Raw genomic sequence first — 25,800 nt, 5'->3', positions numbered from 1 at the left:
GCCCACGAACAAATATTAGGACTTTAAACTGGCAATATCTTTGCCTAAGCAGTTTCCATTTTAGGACGAAGAAGTGACAGGAACAGTACAGAACTTTGTGTCTTTAGATAAGGCCAGTGGAATATCAGGGTGACTCACTACTTATATACTGTCCTTTAACCACCAAGATAAACATCTCTTTCACAAGGGAGTCTAGAGTCAAGAGGTAGCAATATAAAGACAAAAATTAGCACACACAGTACACCCAGTTGCATTACACACACAGAAGGACAGTATTAAGCAAGGATAATTGCCCTTTGTAAAATGGTAATACAGGCAGATAGGAATTTGATAATCATTAGGTCTCGTTACGGCACTGTGTACTCACTGTTTAAAATATGAGAGCAAGCCACTCCAGGTAACAGACCTTTTTAATTTCATGTTGTGAAACTTAATGCAGCCTATAAAAAGCTCATTATTTCTGGCTTTTGCAGGCTCACAATCACAACCAGCCTTTCGGTCGACAGACAGAACGCCTATCTTCGGTGCTGGCTCAAGCCCCAGTGTAGCCACAGTAAAATCTGTGCAGCTGTTGGGCCCTTGAGCCCATATTGCTCCACGGGGTACTGTCCCCTACTTAGTCTAGTCAACTGCAATTTGCTTGGGATAAAAGTGGCATTATTATTATATGATATTATCATGTAGGCAGGCGTGTGCCAGCGAGTGCGATGTGCACGTGTGTTCAGCGGTCACCTTGGCCGCGTAGCTCCACATATCGATACGGTCCTGCAGCCTCTTCTTGCACTCCGGCTGCAGACGGACCCTCTTGTCCGCCAGCGCCTCCATTAGACAGGACATCTCTGAAAGCGAGAGAGGGAGAGGGAGACGGGCGCGGTCAGGGCCAAGCAAAACACCCCGGCGGGAAGGGAAGCAGAGAGAACAGACACAGAGTGTCTGAATAAAGTCATGGTACGAGTGCAGTCTCAACAGCGCTGGAGACACGTCTCTCTGCCCTGGGCGGAGTTGAGGCACGGTGATCGGGAGGACAAAGTTGGTGTTTGGAGGGGAGGACAGGGTGGGGTTCGGGGGTGGGGTGGGCGGTGTACTCACGACGACCACGCCCAGGCGGGATGGCGGCACAGTGGTGCTTGATGTCCAAGGCGCAGGCAGTGTGCAGGACGGGGTCAACGAAGATATCGGCCTTGCTCTCCTTCAACATGTTGAGCACCTCCTGGAGGGGGACAGAGGCACAGCAATTCACAGGGTTTAGATCAGCGGTCACCGACCCAGTTCCTGGAGATCCATCCTGTAGAATTTCACTCCAAACCTAATAGAGCACACCTCATGCAAGACCCAGAGCAGGGCTGCCCAACCCTGTTCCTGGAGATCTAACATCTTGTAGGCTTTAACACCAACCCTAACAATGCACACCTCCTTCAACAGCCAGAGCAGGGCTGCCCAACCCTGTTCCTGGAGATCTACTGCCTTGTAGGCTTTAATACCAACCCTAACAAAGTACACCTCCTTCAACAGCTGGAGATTTAATTGAGCTTCTAAATTTGTAGAATGAGTTCTTCAGGTTGAAATGAAAGCATAAAGCACGGCAGATCCCCAGGATCGGGCTGTTGAAGGAGGTGTGCTTTGTTAGGGTTGGAGTGAAAGTCTAGATCGAGATTAAGGCCGAGTGGGAACATTTATTTTGGGTCAGCAGCTTGGAGAAGGAAAGCACCCAACCCTTCGCTGAACTGAACGCAGGCGAGAGCTTGAGCGACCCGATCAGGACGGACGACGTACCTTCTTGCAGGTGTCGTGTTTGATCTTCAGCAGGTTCACCTTCAGACACTCCTCCACCTGTCCCGTCTGCTCCTGCGCGGCCGCCTCCTCGGCACACAGCCTCGAGATCTGAAAACGGACAGGTAGACAACCAGGTAAACGGACAGGTAGACAACCAGGTAAACGGACAGGTAGACAACCAGGTAAACGGACAGGTAGACAACCAGGTAAACGGACAGGTAGACAACCAAGTAAACAGACAGGTAGACAACCAGGTAAACGGACAGGTAGACAACCAGGTAAACGGACAGGTAGACAACCAAGTAAACAGACAGGTAGACAACCAGGTAAACGGACAGGCAGACAACCAGGTAAATGGACAGGCAGACAACCGGGTAAACAGACAGGTAGACAACCGGGTAAATAGACAGGCAGACAACCGGGTAAACAGACAGGTAGACAACCGCCGTCAGGCGGCTGGGAGAGCTTCCCGCTTCCCCTGAACAGACAAGTGAACTCGGCCCAGGCCATAAATCTACTCTCGTCTCACCCGCTAGGTGAAAAGCACAGATCATTTAACCTGGACTGCTCTGACAGTGCCAGGCTTGTCGGCTCCATAAATAAAGATCCACGGGGTGTAAACGGCCCTTCCAGAGGGGAATCTCCAGGCTTGAACACCGATCACCAGGCTCCTGAGACACAGGCAGTAGAGTCTGGGTCTCAGGTCATCCAGTCATCCAAGCTCAGGAAGGCCACAGATGGCAGTTGGAGGAAAAACGACGATTCCTCCAGAAAGCAGATGTGACTATAAATCAATGAGACGCCTCTCTTTATTGCCATGTGTGGCATCATCTAGTGGGAATATAGGGGGGGGGGGCTGTTGTATGCAGTGTCCGTTTAACCCTTCTGTTAAATAACCCGTTTTAAACTAGTTGACCGTTTCTGTCAGCTATGGAGTAGAAATGTTGCGTCAAGCCTGATAACCATCAAACGCGTCAAGAGTTTGTAAGGGTAATTTTCTTAATTTATTCTTAATTGACAATGTGTGTTAACAAAGACAATCACATGATTACAAATAACCGTTTAGTGATAATCCTTATTACTATTAAGGCCCGGACACACCAAACCGACGGTCGGTGTCGGATCCCCCGGAGCCGTCGATGAGAGAGCTCTCACCGACGTCCGACGGCTCCGACGCCGATTCAACATGTTGAACATGGAGCCCTCCAAAACACGCCGACGGAGTGTCGGCGTGCGGGACACACCGGAAAGACTCGGCCGACAGGGCGCCACCGACGTCCGACGGCCGACCGTCGGTTTGGTGTGTCCAGGCCTTTAGACCACTTTCTGAATTAAGTGCTTACTATGAGTCTTTTCTCTGTCTCTCTCCAGCAGACAGACAGCCTTTGACCGTAATGTCTCTGCTTCTCAGCTAGCACATTCTGGTCTTACAGCAAGGTCAACAAGGGGTATTCAGAAGACAAAATACTGATAAATGTTAGTGGCCAGCTTCATGTCTTTTTGTTTTGGTAAAGCCCCCCCTTCAGGAAAAGTGTGTATAAGAGTCTTACTGTGTCTGATTCAAATCAGACAGCCGGTAAGCTTTCTCACTTTCTGTCATTTCTTTGCAAATAAATACGAAAGTTAAAGAGAAGAATAGCTATTGTTGTGTTTTTACTGGATCTGTTTCATCAGACGATGCTCATATGTGAAATGTTAAAAAGGGCAAGTTTCACCTCATTTGTGTAAAGGTCTTTGTAGAAGATTGAACCATTGGCCAATCTCCAACCCTGATCTCCAACCCTGTCCCCTGACCTGACCGTGACCCTGTCATGGACCACTGTATCCCTGCCGGGTTTCCTCCCGAGATTTTTCTCCCCACTATACAGTTTTATTTTACTTTTACCTCGTGGGCTATGCGGGGGTTAAGGGCCTTTTTTCTTCCCTTCTGTTACTCTGTAAAGCGTCTTTGGGACAGTCTTCTGTGAAAAGCGCTAGACAAATAAAATATGAATTGAAGAGCTGGCCTCACCTCCTCTGTGCAGTGCATCTGGAGCTGGGGGTCCAGCCTGTAGTCCAGGGCAGACTCCTGCAGGATGACCCTTATCTGGTCCTCACAGTCAGGGGAGAGTCGCTGTACGCACAGACACAGACACAGACACAGACACAGACACAGACACAGACACAGACACAGACACACAGACACACAGACACACAGACACACAGACACACAGACACACAGACACACAGACACACAGACACACAGACACAGACACAGACACAGACAAGCTTTGGTGAGAATAGTGTATCACAATTACCCATACAATTACCCACATCATAATAAGATCAGGGCAGCTGTTGGGCCCTTGACCAAGGCCCTTAACCCTGCATTGCTCAAAGGGGGATTGTCCCTGGATTAGTCTAATTAACTGCAAGTTGCTTTGGATAAAATTGTCACCTAAATTATTATATATAACAAATTATTATGATTATTATTATTATTATTATTATTATAAATAAATCAGCATTGCAGTTACCTGGTCGGCATATTTGAGTTTCAGGCAGGAGATGACCTGGCCCTCTAGTTCGCTGTCGTCAGTGGCCTTGTTCAGGATGCCCTGGCAGAACTTGGGGATGTCCGCCTTGCACGCCTTCCGCAACACAGGGTTCAACCTGTAGTCTGAGGAGGGCAGAGGAAACCAACCGGGGTTTGTAATCCACTTGGATGACCAAGTGGCCTTTTCTCATGATTTATCATCATACCAGGGGACCAAGGATTTAGATTCTCCCAGAAGCTCACAAACACAAGTGGCTGCCGGTGGTATTGCAGCTTATTACGGATTTGGAGGCAAAAAGGCAAATTTTCCCCATTGAATTCCATTCAAAACTATGAATTTGCCCTGGGGAAATTATACCATTTTGGACAGCACTGTTAAATTCTAAAGTTTCTTCACACAGAACCAATTACACACCAGGGACTTTTTCCATTCCAATTCATGCATTTACATTTAGGTACCCAGAGTACCACAGAGGGCATATGTACCCCAGAGGTTCAAGTACCCCAGAGGTCCAAGTACCCCAGAGGCCCAAGTACCCCAGAGGCCCAAGTACCCCAGAGGCCCAAGTACCCCAGAGGCCATGTACCCAGTACCAAAAACACCCCCATAGTCAAACATGGCAGCCTCCATGAACAGGCTTCCTGCGCCACTGCAGCAGTTACCATAGGAATCCATGTCTCCGGTTCTTTCGCATGCATCCCCACGAATAATACGCCGTGACGGTACGGTTCACAAACCGCTCCATAAAGCGCACGCGGGTAGGGGCCTGAGGTCAGCCCGCGGCTCAGCGCAGTACCCGTGTTCTGAGTGATCTGCCTCTTGGTGATCATCTGCTTGCACTTGGGGTCCATCAGCTCGCTGTTCTTGTTCTGCTTCAGACACAGCAGCATGTTCTTGGCGTCGGCTTCGGTGCAGAACCGCTGAAACGAAAATTCAGAAACGACGGGACGCAATTACTCGGGCGGGGAAAACCCAGGGCGCGGTCCATCCACACAGCAGTCAGTCAGACTTCCAGGCATCTGTGCCTGAAAAGACACCACAGAGAATTGTACGGGCTTGACAGCACAGCGGAATAGAGAATAAAAAGAGCTATTGTGGCACTAGGGAGATGACGTCTCGGGTTTAACCCTGCATTCAACTTCTCAGTAACTTGAAGAATTAAAGCAAGAATTCTTTTGTTGACACCCACGCAGTTTTGGAGACGTCAAAAAATGTTTTGTTTATCTCGAAATTAAAGTTAGGAAAAAACGACGCCTGGATGCCATTTCCAAAAACATATTTTTACCTCCTCGCCTCCCTTCCTACTCGCTTAGCTCCTCACTACACCCAGGAAAGGAGGCGAGGACAAAGGAAACAAGGACACATTGATTTGGTGAATGGAATGTCCTTGCCCTTTCAGTTATAGTTTGAATCATGTCAGTTACAGACATGGCGTTATGGGGTAGAGGTGGACGCACAGGTCCAACCGTTCGAGAATCCTTCAAGGAGCATTAAATTACACATAGCGCAAATACGCTTTACGTGGTAACAGAAGGGAAGAAAAATGTGAAATATTATCCCTGAACCACCAAAGTAGCATATGAGGTAAACGACCTCCCCTGGTCGGGAGAAGAACACACAAACAGTGGTGAGAAAAACAAGTTCAAGATGGGAAGAAATCTCGAGAGGAACCTGGCTACAGGGGGCTTCCCATCCTCTACTGGCCTACAGGCTAAGATGGTAACAGTTCAGGTAGCAAACTCGCAGGTAATCGAGAAAGTCCACATGGATGGATGTACAGTATGCAGTTCAGATGGGGGGGGGGGGTTAGTGGGTTGGAACCAAATTTGGCGGACCTCGATCGATTCCCAGGTCTGTCAATGAACATGGAAGACAAGGACGGATGAAATAAGCGATTGGACCAGGGAGCAGTGGCAGCCCCGTTCCTCTCCAGTGCCGACTCCTCACCTTGATCATCTGCTTGCAGACCCTCATGAGCTGGTAGTCCAGCTCGGGGTCCATCATCTCCACCTCCTGCAGCTTGAAGACCTTCTGGTGGCAGCGCTGCGCCAGCTGCTTCTTATTCTCCTTCAGGCACTCGATCACCTGAGGGTAGGGGAAGAGGAGGACTCTTACAGAACAGCACTCCCTTAGCCACAAAGCTCCTACCATCTTACCTACCTGCGTACATATGATCTTTCTGTCGCACAGAGTGTGTCATTGTACCCCATAGACTCACAACCACAGGCAAATTAAAAACTTTTTTTTTTTTTGAATTCACAACACAGCTTTAAAACTTTTAGACATCCTTTTTTGTTTTTGATTTCATTTTCTAGTAGTGATGTTACAGGTACAGCTGTATAAGTATAGGTTCAGCGGCGCGACAGCATTCATTTTTAATTCACAACACTAAACCGTGGTTTGTTCTGCTAATGCGATCCTGGTCCTACCACATCAGTGGTCTTCATTCCTGGTCCTGGAGAGCCGCAGGGCTGGCTTTCATGGTTACTAAGTGCTTAAGTGATCAATTAAAGCAACTGAATACACAGTCAACGCACATCACCTGGTTTCTCGGGCCTGAACTGGTTACTGATGTTAAAGCAGAAACAAAGACCAGCCACACCCTGCGGCTCTCCAGGAGCGGGAACGAGGGGCCACCGCTGTATTTCAGATGGCGACACGAGACCACTCGTACGAGTCCCTCACAATGGGCGTGTCAGGAGAGGGAGTTCAACGGGTGAGCGGTGCGTTACCTGAGCGTTTCCGAACGCCACGTTGGGGCAGAGCCTGCTGATGTCCTGTTTGCACGAGTCGAAGAGCTCGGGCTCCAGACGGATGTCCTCAGACTGCAGGGGGCGGGACAGTGGGGCGGGGGACAGTGGGGCAGGAGGGGGCGGACAGGCTGAATCAATGCCAGTGGACGTCACATCGACAGGCAAGCATTTCATCAGCGGTCACACAAGGTCTCATCTAACAAACTGGCCAATGGGGTACAGGCTGTTTCTAACCTCTGCCTAAATTAAAATGTCCGCTCCTCCAATCAAAGAAGACACAGAAAGGCAGTAAAACCGTAAAGTCGACCATGAAGTATTTTAAACTGCTCGGTATTAGGCCACGAGGAGGATTATTTGTGTCAGCTCCCGAAATGAAAAAGCACTCCCCCAGGACTGGAGACGCAGCAGATTTGCAGGAGGCAGAAGATTTAGGGGTTCCTCGACACAACGAGGCTTTGTCCAGAACCAGCTATCCATTCACAAGGCATGTCGATACCCAAATCAACAGAGGCATCTAATCTTAGGGCAGCCATGTTAATGTACCACCCAGAGGACACGGATCGATGATGGCTTCAGAGATCACGCATAAATCAGACGGAGAAGGCCGCTTTCTGTAGTCTCGGCAATGCAGCGGACATTTAAGGAATGGTCTCCGTCAAAGACAGAAATACTGGATACGTGATCGTTTATCAGTCACGCCTCCATTCCACAGAGCAGCGGAGTTTCACAGGCGAGGGTGAGGGTGAAGGAACATCTCTGAGTACAGCCAGGCACACCTGCAACTCCCTGGTTCTGGAGGACTATTATAGTTATTCAGCCGACGCTTCTATCCAAAAGCGTCTGCTGAGGATTCGGCACTACAACTCTGCCCTGCGGTGGCCAGACCCTCCTTCAAGCTATGCCTTCTCAAGCTCCAGACCATGATTCCGAGGTGATCAGAGACGCTTCCCCATAGCGATCCTCCCCCTGCAGTCCCGCCCCCCCACCCTCAGAGTGGAGGGGCAATTTTTGCCTCTCACTCAGGCGCCGAACACGCTCTGCATTCGAACCCGGGTCCTCGGCGGGCAGCAGCATTGGGCAAAAGTTCAGTGCCTTTGTGTGGGCTGGAACTCTGAACAGACTGTCTTTTTATTTATTAGAACAGCACTCCCTTACCCACAAATTCATTTTCATATTTCCCTTTCTCTCCCAATTTGGTAGCCAGTTTTTACCCTATCTATTCCAATTATTTGCCTTACCCCGGTTGGATGGATCAAGCGATGCTGAGAACAACACGCCCTCTTCAAGCCGTATCATCTCAAGAGCCTGCGACTGCCATTCCAAGGCAACTGGGGCGCTGTTGTACGCAGCGATTCTGCTCACCCCTGCGGTGTCCCTAATAATTACGCCGCTCCATGTGAGCCGGCCAAACTAGGCTTTGGCAGGACAGGGAATCGAACCCCGGATCCTCGGTGTGAAACTGTAACAAACTGCAATGAACTGATGGCAGGCAGGCATTTTATATAGCGCCTTTATCCAAAGCGCTGTACAATTAATGCTTCTCCATTCACCCATCCATACACACACTCACACACCGACGGCGACCAGCTCGTCAGGAGCATTTGGGGGTTAGGTGTCTTGCTCAGGGACACTTCGACACACCCAGGGCAGGATCGAACTGGCAACCCTCCGACTTCCAGACGACTGCTCTTACTGCCTGAGCCATGTCGCCCCATGATGCCTGCATGGAGGTCCGTTACTTTAGCTGGGCGCCACCGCGTCTCAGTGAGGCTGGTCTGACCCGGCGCGGGCCGGCGTTTACCCACTCACCATCTCCAGCTCCTCCACACGCAGCTGCTTCCGGCACTTCACCGAGACGCGCTGCTCCTTCGCATCCTGCAGGGTGTCGTTCCTCACTGTGGTGCTCAGACAGATCACCACATCCACCCTGGAGAGAGGGAGAGAAGGGGGGGGGGGAGAGAGAGAGGGAGAGAGGGGGAGGGAGAGCAGGAAAAAAGGGGAGGGAGAGGGAGCACAGTAGAGAGTGGGAGAGAGGGAGTGAGGGAGAGAGGGAGGGAGCATGGTAGGGAGGGGGAGAGGGAGTGAGAGAGGAGAGAGGAGGGTGGGTAGAGCAGGAAGGATGGAGAGCGAGAGAGGGGGGAGGATAAAGAGAGAGAGGGAGAGCAAGAGAGAGGGGGAGGGAGAGAGAAATAACAGTAAGATACCGCAGAGGGGGGAGGGGGGAGTGCACTGGGAGGCTATGAGGCTCTTGACACTCAAGCTTTATGTCCACAGAACTGGAACACACCGTATTCCCACCATAGTGCCAGAAAACAACCAATAAACTCCTCTTCCACAACTCACAGAGGATACATACTGTACCACGTAGACCCGGTCACTCCTGGAGCACAGTATGCCGTGTGTAATGTGCAGTGTGTAGTGTGCAGACAGCATAAATCATGGCGCAGAGCAGAACCAGTCACTCCTGGAGTGCAGTGTGCAGTGTGCAGTGTGCAGTGTGCAGTGTGCAGTGTGCAGACATGACATTAAATCCCAGCACTCACTTCTTCTTGATGTTGGGACACAGTTTCAGCACGTCCTCCTTGCAGGCCATCTTGAACTTGTAGGAAAAGCGGAAGTCCTTCATCTGAACCTGAGAGAGAGCGGGTCACAGGAGAGACACGGGCTCGTAAACAAGACACCTCACCCGAAACGCTCCCCGTTACAGTACAGTACAGTACAGTACCTGGCGCTAATAGTTGATTAGACTAAAACGGTGGACAATCAACCCTGGAGGAATGTGGGGATAAGGGCCTTGCTCAAGGGCCCAGGTATGGATTTCATTGTGGCTACACTGGGGTTAGAGCCACCAACCTACTGGGTCCCAGTCACATACCCTAGCCACTAGGCTACACTAGGCTGCCTCCTTGGCTTATTTGGGCTGGTCTAGGCAATGCTAGCAGCTGGGAGGTGATAGCCGTGGGATCTTATCGTGGCTATGCCGGGGTCCCAGTCATGTACCTTAGACACTAGGCAATAGGATCTCCCTGGGAGACCCACAAAGCATCACTAACTGAGGAGAGCTCAAACGCACTGCCCCCCCTATGAAACCACCACCCACAGCGATGTGAATCTCCCGCTACGCACTGAGCAGCTAAGAGACTGGCAACCACTAATTTGCAGAACGAGGACACTCTGAAGATCTACACTCCCACACGGAGTGCGTTAATGTATACTTAAATCCCTCCGCTGACAACAGAGCGATGGGGCTTTCCGCTCTCTCGGAGGGAGGCACATCTCTGCAGCGAGAGCAGCCTGGAGCAGGCCTGTGCCCACAGACTAACGGCACCACACGCCAGGGCCCGTCAGGCCAACGGGGCCCAGACAACCCACAGGGAGGAGCAGTGGGAGAAGCATCCTGCCTCAGAGCCCGTTCAGGAGCTAAACAAAGAGCCCGGGGACTGGGGAAAATCCTGCACCGCGAGAGCACAGCTGGAACATGGTGGAACCAGGAAGCGAGGGTTTGACATTCCCCCCCCAGACGCTCCCAAACTCCAGGGGTTACCGGAAGGTACTGCAGTTTATTAAGCCTCTGGTGCCAAAAAGCAAACTTCCCCATTGAAGTCTCAACTGACTTCAGTCAAAACAAATAATTTACCGTCACCAAATGATACCGTTTTTGGACAGTACTAATAAATACAAAAATGTCTTCACACTGAAACAATTACTCTCCACAGACAAATTTCCCCCCCCCCCACACAGAAGAACAGGTAATATTTTCTGGTCACACTTTCCTTGAACCCCTGACCATAAGGCTGACAAAAGACGATCATGCACATTAGCAAATGTTTGTGGCAAACAGAAAAAAAAGTTGGAATATGCTGGCTAACGTTAGTTAGCAATGGCTAACGTTTGCAGTCTTGGAACATGTCAGAGTTCCTGTACATCTCGCTGGGCGAAACCGAGGCCTCGTACCAGCTGGAAGTGGGTGACCCCAACAGCACACTTGTCGTTCATCTCCTTCTGGTGTTTGTTCTGCACGAGGCACTCCATCAGGTCACCGGTGTCGATCTGATTGTCAGCCACCTCCTGGGAGAGAGAGAGTGTGGGAGAGAGAGAAAACATGTGAGAGGGAAAGAGAGAGAACGTGAGAGAGAGAAAGAGAGAGAGAAAGAGAGAGAGAGGGGGGGGGGGGGTCTCCCATCTGATTCTAAAATGGCAGGCTTTTTGCACCCTGAGGAAAATAATCTCGTCACCTTTCTTGTGAAGCAATCTACAGATCAGAATAAAACCTCTTCACCACCTCCAGGAAACTCAACCCAGTGGCACAATATTATCAGCTTTCTGTGGCTATTTAAAGGGGTCACTGACAATGAGCTAAAGGTGCAGTACCCTGATTAAAAATACTGAAAGCTTCCTAAATAAGGAATTACCTATCCAGAATATAAATTGGATTGGATAATGGCACACCGGAACTGCGTGCTTCCAGACCAGGTTTTCCATGGAAGGTTAAATTTGGGAGAAATATCAATGGCACATTGAGACTACCCTGGATACAACCCCACAGCAGCCAGAAACCTTTGGGCTAAATTTAGCATTCGGACATCTAAACTGGTCATGACTCGAAGGGAAAGTCAAAGTAGCTCAGGAGCCAATCAGCGCCCACAGGAGGGAGAATCAGCCAATTAGATTACTCAGGGTATTCTTGCTGCCAACCGTGGTATGCTACTAATGGAAAGTTGATTTACTCTTCAAGGGCTCAAGTTTTATCTGTGATCACACAAGGACTTGGAAGTAATTTCCTCTTGGGTTTTCAGTGCACTTGTTCCTGGTATGCTATGGGTATGCACTTTATTGTACGTCGCTCTGGATAAGAGCATCTGCCAAATGACTAATATAATGCAATGTGAGTCGCAGGTCAGAAGAGAGACAAAGGGGCGGGCCAATCACGGGTCTCGTGGGGTGGGGCCATGTGGGGTAAGGCCCAATGAAAGAGGCGTTTGAGGTGAGGGGGCGGGACTCACGTGGCAGTGGGACTGGATCACTGGCTCACAGGCTCGCATCAGCAGAGCCTCGATCTGGATGTCCTATCAGAGGAAGAGGAACCGTCAGCGTGCTTCAGTGTGAAGGGGAAACGGTCAGTGCAAAACAACAGGGTCTGCACAATCCCAGCATACTCTCAAAACATCAGGACAAAGTGTGCACTATCCACACGTACTCTGAGCAAATTGTACAATTCCCCTCGATACTCTCAGAATGGTAAATGGTAAATGGTTGGCATTTATATAGCACCTTTATCCAAAGCGCTGTACCTATTGATGCTTCTCCATTCACTCATTCATACACACACTCACACACCGACGGCGATTGGCTGCCACTCAAGGCTCCAACCAGCTTGTCAGGAGCATTTGGGGGTTAGGTGTCTTGCTCAGGGACACTTTGACACAGCCCGGGCGGGGGATCGAACCGGCAACCCTCCGACTGCCAGACGACTGCTCTTACTGCCTGAGCCATGTCGCCCCCTAACAAAGTGTGCACTATCCCTGCATACTCTCAGAACAAAGTGCACACTATCCCTCCCATACCTCAGACTCCAGCTCAGTCAGGTTTCCCACAACGTCCCTGCAGTCAGGGATCAGGTCCTCCAGGTGGTCCTGTAGACATTCCAGCTCCTGAGAGACAAACGGAACGCAAACCAGTCAAACACAAGAACAGCATTACACCAGCGCACCAACGGCGATTGGCCGCCATGCAAGGCACCAACCAGCTCTCGTCAGGAGCATTTAGGGGTCTAGGTGTCTTGCTCAGGGACACTTCGACACACCCAGGGCAGGATCGAACCGGCAACCCTCAGACTGCCAGACGACATCAGATTTCCACGATGCGCAATTAAAAACCAGACTGCCAATAGCCCAAGGTATAATTGATAAGAGCCCACTGCCTAGTCCAGGGGTGCACAAGCATGTGCTACAGAGGGCCGAGGGTATGCAGGTTTTATTCCAAAAACACCTGCTGACTTCACCTCCTCTCTGGCTGAATGTGTGTTAATTGGTGAGCTCAGCCGCTGCAGTGATTGGCCGGAATGAAAACCTGCATCCTCAGCCTTCCATGGCACATGATTGGGCCCCTGGCCTGGGGACATTAAACACAGGGGATATTTAGTCCTGCGTGCTGTTCCAGGCCACAGGCCTCCCCAGCAGGACAGCAGGGGCACGGAGGCACAGGGGGCCACAGGGGGCCACAGGGGGCCACAGGGGGCCACAGGGGGCCACAGGGGGCTACAGGGGGCTACAGGGGGCTACAGGGGGCCACAGGGGGGCACAGGGGGGCACAGGGAGCACAGGGGGGCACAGGGGGCTACAGGGGGCCACAGGGGGGCACAGGGGGCCACAGGGGGCCACAGGGGGCCACAGGGGGCTACAGGGAGCACAGGGGGGCACAGGGAGCACAGGGGGGCACAGGGGGGCACAGGGGAGCACAGGGGAGCACAGGGGAGCACAGGGGTACACCCACCTGGCCCGTTTCGGTCTTCTCGCTGCACCACTTCCCCAGGTCCGTCATGCAGCGCTTCTGCAGCTCGGGGTCCAGCTTCACGTCCAGCGCCCTCTGGTGGAGGATCCGCTGAACCTCCACCTTACAGTCCCGCGACAGCTGGGGGCGCAGCGGGGGACACACGTCAGAGAGGAGGGGGGAGAGAGGGACAGAGAGACACACACAGAGAGAGACACACACACACAGAGACACAGAGAGAGACACACACAGAGAGACACACACACACAGAGAGACACACACACAGAGACACACAAAGAGAGACACAGAGAGAGAGACAGAGAGAGACACACAGAGAGACAGAGAGAGAGAGAGAGAGACAGAGACAAAAACACAGACAGGGACAGAGAGGGACACAGAGAGAGACAGACAGAGAGAAAGACTCATGCACATCATTCATGTGACTTCATGAATCCGAGTCACCATAGCAACCCCACTGATTGAGCAATCACATCATTGAAATCCAAATTATACTCCGTTTACCAAAGATCTTGATTCACAGAACAAAGATTTTGCAAATAATCTTTACTTGGCCAAGATTTATTTGCAGATATGGCATCTTTTGGAAATACTGGCAAATAATTTTGTTAATCTTAGAAGCATGATTAATTCCATTCCTCATGACCAGCATCATCATCATCAGCATCATCATCATCACCGTAATGGGTGGAACTCAAAGCGAGTAATTACTTACATGTACTTTTTCCGCTGAACCACGCTGTTAAATTCAAAAGAGTCAGTTAAACCAGTTTAAAGCTAATGTGAATATTAGCCCAAATGTGTTTGCACGGTATAACAAGCTTACAACAAAGAAGGGACGGACCATCGTGACACTGCAATTTTTCATTATTATAATTAACTGGGCTCTACGTTTTCCAAATAACGTTGAAAGGGTTAGGGTTTACCTGCAGCATTCGGTCTAGGACCTCAACAATGTACACGGTGCAACTGAAGAACATTAACACAAAGAGCACTTATTCCACTTGGATCAGGGGACTTATTAAGTTTAAGTTTAATGACCACGACAACTTTTCTTCACGGGTGCACTAACCGAATCGCCAAGTCGACAAAATCAGGAAAAAAGGGAAGCTCCCAATTCACAAAATATGACCGCAATGAATCCCTCCTGAGTTTTGGAGAGGGTGGTAAGGTCAAAGGCGCTACATTAGCAGTTAGCCTGGGGCCTGGTTAGCGGTACTAGGTTAGCCCGCGCCTGGGTTAGCGGTTAGCCCGCACCTGGGTTAGCGGTTAGCCCGCACCTGGGTTAGCGGTTAGCCCGGACCCTGGTTAGCAGAACTGGCGGTAAGCTGCCTACCCTTCGGCCCTGCTCCTCTGTGCGGTAAGCGTGGCGGTACAGGCAGGAGAAGATGGCGCCAGGAGGCATCATCTCGCTGGTCTCATTCCAGCCGTGGGTGTGGCAGAGGCGGGACGCGTCCCCCTGGCACTTCCTGTACAGGATGGGGTCCAACCTGAGAGGGACACAGGAAGTTAGAGCAGGATCCACCCCACCTGCTACCTGCTACACGGCCAGTGCGTAAGCTCCAAGTGGAAACTGAAAGGTCTCTCATTGTGGAAAATGACATTTCCCTTTCCATGTTAATTATAAAGGAGTTGGAGGTGCAACTGAAAGTATCAAAACACAGTCGTCGTCCACCACCACCACCACCCCCCCCTCCCCAAATAAATCCACACCATCCGTCAGAAGAACTGAATTTATGGCATCATAACAATAAAACAAGTAATGTGTACAATATGGGACCTTCAAGTAGGCTGCATATTACCATGCAAGTCTTCACACAGGCTACTGAGCAGACTGTTGTTCTCACTGATGCCCGGGCTGGGAGCGATGGGATTATACGGACTAGGAGTGATGGGATTATACGGACTGGGAGCGATGGGATTATACGGACTGGGAGCGATGGGATTATACAGACTGGGAGCGATGGGATTATACAGACTGGGAGTGATGGGATTAAACAGACCGGGAGTGATGGGATTAAACTCACTTCCAGTCCCGGGAGATGAAATACTGCAACTCCAGAAGCCGATGTTCACAGTCCTCCACCATCTTCTCTGTATAGAGATGCTCCATCAGACAGGAGAGGATCCTGCACACACACACACACACACACACACACACACACACACAAGGGATCAATACACAGGAATAACAATTCCGTACACATGTGGGGGCAGCCTATAGCATAGCGGCTAAGGTGTTGGGGGCTGGAGGTTGAAGCCCCAGTGTAGCCGTTGGGCCCTTGAGGAAGGCCCGTAACCCCACAAAGCGTCAGCTAACAAAAACGAATGTAATGTGTACCCCACCACACAGGGACCCAGTGACCTGGGAGAGGAGAGGAGGGGAGGGGAGAGGAGAGGAGGAGAGGAGAGGAGGGGAGGGGAGGGGAGGGGAGGAGAGGTGAGGTGGGGAGAGGAGAGGAGAAGAGAGGAGAGGTGGGGAGAGGAGAAGAGAGTACTGGTCCCAGTGGCAGTAAAGTGTGCCACTGACACCTCCTCCCTCCCTCCCAGACGCAGCTCCACGCTCAGGGACAGTCACCACAGCGTATCCCACGCACCTCTGGGCCTGCGAGACGGTGATAAATCCTGCCAAAGCTGAGTTTGGCTGGCTCGCACGGAGCGGCGTAATTGGCTCGCTGCTCCGTGGGCGCGGGGAGGACTCGGCAAGGGGGTGTAGGCGGCGTATCACGAGCTAACACACGGGCAATGGGAAGAGACGGGGTGCAACTGGCTACCAAATTGGAAGAAAATGGGGAGATAAAAATCTTTTTAAAAAATCAGGAACAACGCTGAGAGGAGGACCGTTCATAGCGTAGGAGCAGCCTTACAGCCCCCGCCCGCTCGTTATCTGCACTGTGAGACCGCCATTATGCCCAACCCCACGCACGACGCCCGCCCACTCATTACACCCCCCCCCCCCCCGCCGAATCCATCCCGCGCACGAAACAGCGCTCTGACATCTCCCCAATCCGCCCCTCCCCTGCGCCACGCACCCAGATCATCACCGTCAACCGCCGCAGACCTCCAGAGGAACCAACGCACGGGAAGAACCGCACGCTGACGATTCTGAGACACCGTGACGAAAGCCTGCGCTTCCGTGTCCGTTCTCGCCCCTCTCATCAGGCCCATGGAAATGGTACACTTAAATAGAGTCATTATGATACGTGCTGTATATGCTCTGCATGGCACACAGTAATTATGACGTGTCGTATGGTATACAGTAATTATGACGTGTCGTATGGTATACAGTAATTACGATGTGTGCTGTATATGCATGGTACAGCATACAGTAATTATGATATGTACTGTATATGCTCTGTATGACAAACAGTAATAACGATACGTGCCATATGGTATACAGTAATCATGATATGCGCTGTCCAGGTCTGTAGACTAATGAGAGATCTGGTGCAGCACTGTCCATCCAGCCTGACGTTGGGCAGAGAGTGTGCAGCTATTTAAAGTAACACATCACCCAGCGGCGCCAAACGGCCGCACTTGATAGATCGACACTCGAGTCCCCCGGTCCACGTGTTCCGTGAGTCACGTACAGAGAACAATTAACCCAGATAAAAAGCCACACACACCCACCCGGTGTTAACGAGAGAACCACACCAACAGAGCAGTCAACTGGAACTGAATATCCACGGCAGTGCTCACACCAATCTCCTCATCCTCAACGCAGCTGGGCTGACCCCGTTCGGTCTGCCATTTTGTGCTCCTTTGCGCCTTTATGTCTCGGATGTGTGGGCAGGTGTGTGTGTTTGCGTGTGACTCACATGGGGTCTCTGTTACGTGTGCGTGCGTGTGTGTGTGTGTGTGTGTGTGCGTGTGTGTGCGTGCGTGCGTGTGTGTGCGCCTCAGATGGGGTGTCCGTTGCAGGTGTGTGTGTGTATGCGTGTGTGTGAGATTCACATGGGGTCTCCGTTGCGGATGTGTATGCGTGTGTGTGCGTGTGAGAGAGAGACTCACATGGGGTCTCTGTTGCGGATGTGTGAGTGTGAGTGTGAGTGTGTGTGTGTGTGTGTGTGTGTGTGTGTGTGTGTGTGTGTGTGTGTGTGTGAGAGAGACTCACATGGGGTCTCCGTTGCGGATGTGTATGTGTGTGTGTGTGTGTGCGTGTGTGTGTGAGAGAGACTCACATGGGGTCTCCGTTGCGGATGTGTATGTGTGTGTGCGTGTGTGAGAGAGACTCACATGGGGTCTCCGTTGCGGATGTGTGTGTGTGTGTGTGTGCGTGTGTGAGAGAGACTCACATGGGGTCTCCGTTGCGGATGTGTGTGTGTGTGTGTGCGTGTGTGAGAGAGACTCACATGGGGTCTCCGTTGCGGATGTATATGTGTGCGTGTGCGTGAGCGTGCGCGTGTGTGTGTGTGTGTGTGTGTGTGTGTGTGTGTGTGAGAGAGAGAGAGAGAGAGAGACTCACATGGGGTCTCCGTTGCGGATGTGTTTGCAGGCCGTCTGAATGACCGACTCGCAGGCCTCGTTCAGAGCCCGGTCGATGCGGTAGTCTGCCCCCGGATCTGCCTCCTGGATCAGCGTCTGGAGCTGCAAACACAAAACAGATCAAACGGCTTCAGGAGAGAGAGGGAGAGAGCTAGAGAGAGAGAGCTAGAGAGAGAGAGAGAGAGAGAGAGAGAGAGAGAGAGAGAGAGAGAGAGAGAGGGAGAGAGAGAGAGGGAGAGAGCATGTGTGTGCGTGTGCGCATGTGAGAGCACGTGTGTGTTAGAGAGCGCATGTGAGAGGGCGCGTGTTAGAGAGTGTGTGTGAGAGAGGGCGAGAGTGTATGTGTGTGTTTATGTGTGTGAGAGAGAGAAAGTGCGTGTTGACAGAACAAGCAGGGCTCAGAAGGAACAGGAGCCCAACAGGACAGCACAGTCATCTCATTATGTCCCCATCAGTGTGAGATCTCTCTACTCGGCCAAAGCCCCGTCTGACTGCAGACAGCAAGAGATAAGAGTGACAGAGCGTCTGCCAGCCCGCACAGACGTCACAAACCAGCCTCAACCACAGAGCAGAGGAGACTACAGCACAGTGCTGCGCAGCGTGTGTGTGTGTGTGTGTGTGTGTGTGTGTGTGCGAGAGGGCGCGTGTGTGATAGCATGCATGTGTGTGTATGTGTGTGTGTGTGTGTGTGTCAGAGCCTGTATGTGTGTGCGTGTGTGTGTGTGTGCGCGCGCGTGTGTGCGTGTGTGTGTGCTCGTGCAAGAGAGTGTGTGTGCGTGCGAGAGAGCGTGTGTGTGTGTGTGAGCCTGTATGTGTGTGTGTGTGTGAGAACATGTGTGTGCGCGCGTGTGCTCACCGCTTGCTGGCAGAGGTTCTCCACGTTGCCCTTGTCCCCCCGGCCCACCCTCATGAGGCAGTGCAGGGTGCGGCCCTTGCGGTGCAGGCCGGAGCAGTGGGTCTCGATCTCGCCCCGGCAGTGCAGCACGATCTCCGGGCTCAGCGAGAAATCCTCCATCAGCATCCGCCGGTAGTCCAGCATCTCGCCCTGACACTCCCCGCTCACCGTGCGACCTGGGACAGCGAGAGTTAAACTTACACTCCCCACAGAACCCGGGTCAGAGAGGGTTAAACTTACACTCCAAACTCAACCTGGGACAGCGAGAGTTAAACGTACACTCCCCGAGGGTTAAAAACTTACACAGCTCAATATTTACTGAAGCACTTCCGACATGTGTTCAAAACCACAAACGTATGCGACCAACAGTGTTTGCAGCAAACAGTTCCTGTTGAATGATGTAAATGCACATTCCGTTTAGTTAGCCAAATGCCTGCCTGGTGCCAAGATCAATCAGAAGGCAAAAGGGAGTTTCTAAGACTGTCATCAGTTCCAATACAACAGAAAAGAAAACAATCGTGGATCTTACCCAGGTTGCACGCACGCAAGCACGCACACACACCTCTGTGAACTGTGTGTACACACACACACACACAGCTCTGTGCACGGCAGACAGAGACACACAGACACACAGACACACAGACACACAGAGCTCTGTGCACGGCAGACAGAGACAGAGACAGAGACAGAGACAGAGACAGAGACAGAGACAGAGACAGAGACAGAGACAGAGACAGAGACAGAGACAGAGACAGAGACAGAGACAGAGACAGACACACAGACACACAGACACACAGACACACACCTCTGTGCACAGCAGACAGAGACACACTGACACACTGACACACTGACACACTGACACACTGACACACTGACACACAGACACACAGACACACAGACACACAGACACACAGACACAGACACAGACACAGACACAGACACACACCTCTGTGCACGGCGGACTCCAGACACAGCAGCAGGTAGGACAGCCGGGCCTCTCGTGCGCGGGGCAGGTTGGTGTCAGCGTTGCAGCGGTATTTGCGCAGGTCCACCTTGCAGGCCTTGGCCAGGGAGTAGCTGACCTTGTAGTCCTGGGCGATCAGCTTCTGCCTGGTGGTCAGAGCGTCTCGGCACTGCGGAGAAACACAGCGTTACTCTCCAGACTGTTATTACAGCATCATCGGCACTGTGTGCGGTGTCATATTCACTCCCGTGGGCGAACAAAAAACAAAAAAATAACTGTCCTGTCGGTATTTTCTCCGTTATATTGTCATCTTATTTTCAGACTTAAAATCTTATTTCTTTTTACTTTTTTGCTACATAAGACAAAAATATTGCCAGTTGGACTCATTTCAAGATTTGCCAATGGAGTAAGACATTTTCACTTGTCAAGCACAAAGTTAATTAAAAACAACCTAATATTCTCTGCTTGAGAGAAAGGACCAACCAGACTCAAAGCTATGAATGTGCACATGGTGTCCCAGCATAGCGGCTAAAGGCTCATTTTGCATGAGCCTGAAATATAAATTAAGTCTGAGAGAGGACAGAATGATGTTAATGAGTGTGTCGCCTCCAGGTTATCTCTAATGCACAGTGATAATTAGAAAATAAAATGCATAACAGTAAAAAAAAACTAATTAAGAAATAAATAGGAGCGGCAGAAAAACACACCTTCTCTGACATGGCTTCCTCAAACTTGTGGTTAAAGAGACACTTGTAGACTCTGCCCTCTCCTGCTTGGGTCTGAAAGACAAAGTCAACCATGGCCATGATCCACAGACACGCGACAGACATCACGTGATCCACAGACACACTACAGACATCACACGATCCACAGACACACTACAGACATCACACGATTCACAGACACACTACAGACATCACACGGTCCACAGACACACGACAGACATCACACGGTCCACAGACACACTACAGACATCACACGATCCACAGACACACTACAGACATCACACGGTCCACAGACACACTACAGACATCACACGATCCACAGACACGCGACAGACATCACGTGATCCACAGACACACTACAGACATCACACGATCCACAGACACACTACAGACATCACACGATCCACAGACACACGACAGAGAGTTATGACGCAGCACAAGGTCGGACGAAGGCCAAGCTCAGAATGGCAGGAGTGGAGAACTGCAGGCTTGGCATCTTTATTCTCTACTGTGCACCAGTTAAGGAGTGCGAGGGGTGCAACACAAAACAGGCAGTGCCAGAACAGTGCCTGTAGCCTCGTGGCTAAGGTGCATGACAGGGACCGGGAAGGTGGGAGTTCCAAGCCCCAGTGTAGCAACGATAAGTTGGTTGGGCCTTTGAGCCCTTAACCCTGCATTGCTCCAGGGGGGATTGGACCCTGCTCAGGCTCGGGGAGGGGGGGGGGGGGGGGGGGGGCGTTCATAGCCTCAGACACAGGGCGGAGACAGACAGACAGAGCGAGAAGGAGGGGGGGGAGAGAGAGAGGGAGCGGGGAGAGGGAGAGGGAGAGGGCAAGAGTGGGATGGAGCGAAAAAGGGAGGGAAAGAAAGAGGAAAAGGGGGGGATAGAGCGAGAGGGAGAGGGGGAGGGAGACAGCGAAGGGGAGAGGGAGGGGAGAGAGAGAGGGAGAGGGAGGGAGGGAGAGAGAAAGAGGGGAGGAGCCTCACGTTTTCGCAGAAGCGTTCGCGGTCCTCGCGGCAGGAGAAGTAAAGGTAGCGGTCCAGGTGGAAGTCGTCGGACGACAGCTCCGCCACGCGCATGATGGCCTTCTTGCAGTCCTCCTTGATCACGCGGCGGCCATCTTGTTCCTCCGCCTCCTTCACCAGACCCTTCTCCAGGCAGGAAATGACCTCGCCCTGGGAGTGGATGTCCTTATAAGGGGGGAGAGAGAGAGAGAGAGAGAGAACGTGAGTCCCCATCCAAGGCTGATAGAAGCAGGAAGAGACGGCGAGAGAGAGACTGGACTCTCTTTCACAGACCGAGAAAGGGACAAGTACAAGCACAACCCGTTCCAACGAGATATGAAAAGAATGAAGAATTGTAAAAAAAATCACTGCATAATTCAAAGTTATTCATAAATCACATTCAACTCGGCAGCTATTGTCTGTAGCGCTGTAAAAAAGAAAAAATGAAAGTGAATATGCAATATCATTTCCACCTTCCACCAAAAAAGATCAAACTACCCAATCACAGCAAACAGCAGTGAACAGGGCCGAGTGCTGGCTCTGACAGACAGGACAGATTGTGGGAAGCCGGGGGAAATGAACAGGCTTGTTTTGATATTTCCAGGTTGGAGGAGGCATGCAGGAAACGGGTCTGCCCTACACAGGCACGGCAGCTGTCACTCGCATCGCGCACACAATTAAAAACACTTCAGCTGGAAGAGGCGAGCCGCGTCTCCGGGACGAACAATGAGGCGGTGAGAGGCCGCGGAGGAGAGCGGAAAGGACGATAGAGCGGCAAGAAATAAATAAAAATCCGCTCCGCAATTAGAGTCTCTTCTCCACAGCTTCGCCAGAGCGCCCACACCACCCTCCAGCACCCCATCTCCCCAACCCACCTCTCCCCTAAACACTCACCCCCGCCAGAACTCATCTCCCCACCCCACCTGTCCCCTAAACACTCACCCCCTCCAGAACTCATCTCCCCACCCCACCTGTCCCCTAAACACTCACCCCCTCCAGAACTCATCTCCCCACGCCACCTGTCCCCTAAACACTCACCCCCTCCAGAACTCATCTCCCCACCTCTCCCCTAAACACTCACCCCCTCCAGAACTCATCTACCCACCCCACCTGTCCCCTAAACACTCACCCCCTCCAGAACTCATCTCCCCACGCCACCTGTCCCCTAAACACTCACCCCCTCCAGAACTCATCTCCCCACCTGTCCCCTAAACACTCACCCCCTCCAGAACCCATCTCCCCACCCTACATGTCCCCTAAAAAGTCACCCCCTCCAGAACTCATCTCCCCACCACACCTGTCCCCTAAACACTCACCCCCTCCAGAACTCATCTCCCCACCTCTCCCCTAAACACTCACCCCCTCCAGAACTCATCTCCCCACCCCACCTGTCCCCTAAACACTCACCCCCTCCAGAACTCATCTCCCCACCTCTCCCCTAAACACTCACCCCCTCCAAAACTCATCTCCCCACCCCACCTGTCCCCTAAACACTCACCCCCCCCCCGCCCCCCCCAGCACTCACGCCACACCAGCAGTCCTACAAAGACTCACCCCCCCAGCACTCACCCCCCCCGCCCAGGACCAGTGCAGCTGAAACCAGGGCCTGAGTCATAATTACAGCGGCTCTGAGAGACTCAGGCAGCCGCCATCACGACCTCACACAGCAAGAACCAGGGTGCTGATAAGAACAGGCAGGACCCCCACACACACACGCTACGCACAGTAAACACACGGACCCTGACACACACACTAAACACACACACACACACACACACACAAACATTCCACACACACACACAGAGACAGAGAGACAGAGACATGAACAACACACACACACACACACACACACACACACACACACGCACGCACATACATTCTACAAACACACACACAAACATTCCACACACACACACACACAGAGACAGAGAGACAGAGAGACAGAGAGACAGAGAGACAGAGAGACAGAGACATGAACACACACACACACACACACACACACACAGACAGACTCATCATCTGACCCGTTCAGACAAGCTGCTGCCCCCCCCCCCCCCTCCCCTACTCATCATGTCGTCTGAGCCAAACACAAAGGCAGCCATTTTGGCGAGGGGCGAACACAGCCCTGTAATTTAGCGACGGGGCGACGGCGACATTACCATCCCGGGGGATTTCAGACGCTCAGAGCTCCTGACATTACCGCATCAGAGACACACTCTGCAGGCAGGACGCCGTCCAGGGGCCGGCCAGACAAAATGGCGGAATCGGGAACAGTGAGGCGGAGAGGCAGAGACGGACAGGACCTCATCTTCACAAGGAGCCACGGCCGGACCACGAGCAGACAATTTTCATTATCGCCACATCATTTCTGCCACATTAAGGGAAACTGCGCTGCCTGGCAACAGCCAGCCAAATACTGAGAGCCTCGTTCCAGAACACCTTCCGTCTGCCAATCACACACACCGAAAATAACTCTAAGGTCTGCGGTCCCTCAAACAGGTCAGAAAGCGTCGGGACTGAGATTCTTAATTACTACAATCCGCTCTGGAACTGCACGTTACGACGCTGAGGCGATGTTATCGGATGCAATTACGCGATGCTGGTAAAACCGTAAGAACCTAAAGTGGCGAGGGTTGAGGATAAATCCGCCCTTTACCAGAACACCACCGACAGAGGAGAGAGACGGGAAGAAAACGGGTCACTGCTATTCCGTGCACAGGAAGCATTCTAGAAGATTCCTTTCACAGATCAGGGCTCCTGTGGAAAAACCGACTCCTCTTCCCTATGGCTGCGTGCCACCATATTACAGTACATATTGCTCATCATATATCACGTACGCATTTCTACACCCATTCCCTCATTTGCGCCGTTTACCTGGGCAGCATGTAGCCTTGTGTCTAAGGTACAGCCACAATACGATCTGGCCAGCTGTTGGGCCACACTGATCCAGGGGAGGTAGCCCCTTGCTTAGTCTAATCAACTAAGTCACTTTGGATAAGAATCAGCAACATAACGCATTATTATTATTATTATGACCTATTGCCAGTAAAATGAAATAGTCTGGAAGCAACCAGGGCACTTGAAATTTGGTGTGGCGACCGGGAAAAAAAATTTAAAAGAAAAGAAAATTGGGAGGGGGGGAGGGGGGTTACAGTCAGCGAGCGCTACAAATGGCAAACACCACCTCTCTGCGTTTCACAACTCAGCTCATCCTGCAAAGCTCTGAAAACACAACCGTCAACACCTCGATGGGAGAGAGAAAACCCCTCCTTCAGCCCAAAATGGAAGCTGTAAATATCCATCAAACGCAAAAAGTAAGGGAATCTTCCCCCCCAGTGTCAAATTCTCCAGCCCACAATGAGGCCACGGGCAATAATCTCAAATAATTTAAATCCAGACGAGGAGGCCATTTTGTTTTGGGTTGTGGCGGATGTGGATGAGAAGTGGAGAAGGGGAAGGAAGCTGAGCTCTGATAGCATCTGAAGGAACGGCCCAAAATTACACACACTAAACAGAGCTTAGACATGAATGTGCTTCCAGCCCTGCCCACAACCCGCAGACAGCACCCTGTTATCCGCTGCAGAACACAACGGACAGCAAACCGCACCTGAACAAACAAGATTACACCATGTCCAGCACACACACACCCATCCAATATCCATCCAACCATCCATTTCCACACACGCACATCCCCATCCATCTATATACACACACACACACACACACACATACATACACAAACACACACACCCATCCATCCATATCCATCCAACCATCCATTTCACACACGCACATCCCCATCCATCTATACACACACACACACAACAGTGCTTTCATGACAGAGCATGGTGGAACAAAAGAACACTGTCCTGAGCAGAAGACGGAAGACAGCCAATGTGTGCACACAAGTGTGTGTATCTGTGTCTGTGTGTGTGCATAGGTGCGCAAAGGTGTGTGTGGGTGTGTGTGTGCATAGGTGCGCGTAGGTGTGTGTGGGTGTGCGTAGGTGTGCGTAGGTGTGTGTGGGTGTGTGTGTGTGTGTGCATGGGTGCGTGTAGGAGTGCGTGCGTGTGCGGTGCGGAGACTCTCACCTTCTCCCCGGCGCTGATGCTTCCACAGTGCAGGGTGTTGATGTCCTCCCTGCACTTGTCCATGA

General features: G+C 51.7%; 1 protein-coding gene across 3 annotated transcripts in view; it reads right to left on the bottom strand.

Moving 5' to 3' along the window:
* LOC133111306 (Golgi apparatus protein 1-like) overlaps positions 1 to 25,800 on the bottom strand; it is a 62,379-nt gene that overhangs the window by 4,790 nt on the left and 31,789 nt on the right. For 2 of the 3 annotated variants that reach the window (XM_061221512.1, XM_061221510.1), the window contains exons 4-26: positions 25,736 to 25,800; positions 21,627 to 21,830; positions 20,622 to 20,693; positions 19,897 to 20,083; positions 18,912 to 19,126; positions 18,036 to 18,157; positions 15,598 to 15,699; positions 14,907 to 15,060; positions 14,286 to 14,309; positions 13,556 to 13,693; positions 12,628 to 12,714; positions 12,067 to 12,129; positions 11,018 to 11,131; positions 9,607 to 9,695; positions 8,873 to 8,990; positions 7,043 to 7,135; positions 6,258 to 6,395; positions 5,107 to 5,230; positions 4,290 to 4,432; positions 3,785 to 3,886; positions 1,774 to 1,881; positions 1,090 to 1,210; positions 733 to 839 (exon numbers count right to left, since the gene is read on the bottom strand). The exon at positions 25,736 to 25,800 is cut by the window's right edge and continues 151 nt beyond it. In XM_061221512.1, coding sequence (XP_061077496.1) covers positions 733 to 839; positions 1,090 to 1,210; positions 1,774 to 1,881; positions 3,785 to 3,886; positions 4,290 to 4,432; positions 5,107 to 5,230; positions 6,258 to 6,395; positions 7,043 to 7,135; positions 8,873 to 8,990; positions 9,607 to 9,695; positions 11,018 to 11,131; positions 12,067 to 12,129; positions 12,628 to 12,714; positions 13,556 to 13,693; positions 14,286 to 14,309; positions 14,907 to 15,060; positions 15,598 to 15,699; positions 18,036 to 18,157; positions 18,912 to 19,126; positions 19,897 to 20,083; positions 20,622 to 20,693; positions 21,627 to 21,830; positions 25,736 to 25,800 — 2,690 coding nt within the window. The remainder of the gene's footprint in view (positions 1 to 732; positions 840 to 1,089; positions 1,211 to 1,773; positions 1,882 to 3,784; positions 3,887 to 4,289; positions 4,433 to 5,106; positions 5,231 to 6,257; positions 6,396 to 7,042; positions 7,136 to 8,872; positions 8,991 to 9,606; positions 9,696 to 11,017; positions 11,132 to 12,066; positions 12,130 to 12,627; positions 12,715 to 13,555; positions 13,694 to 14,285; positions 14,310 to 14,906; positions 15,061 to 15,597; positions 15,700 to 18,035; positions 18,158 to 18,911; positions 19,127 to 19,896; positions 20,084 to 20,621; positions 20,694 to 21,626; positions 21,831 to 25,735) is intronic. The other variant, XM_061221513.1, reaches the window with a different exon arrangement.

This window comes from Conger conger, chromosome 15, assembly GCF_963514075.1.
Source record: "Conger conger chromosome 15, fConCon1.1, whole genome shotgun sequence".
NCBI lineage: Eukaryota > Metazoa > Chordata > Actinopteri > Anguilliformes > Congridae > Conger > Conger conger.
This window is presented reverse-complemented; position numbering and strand designations above follow the sequence as displayed.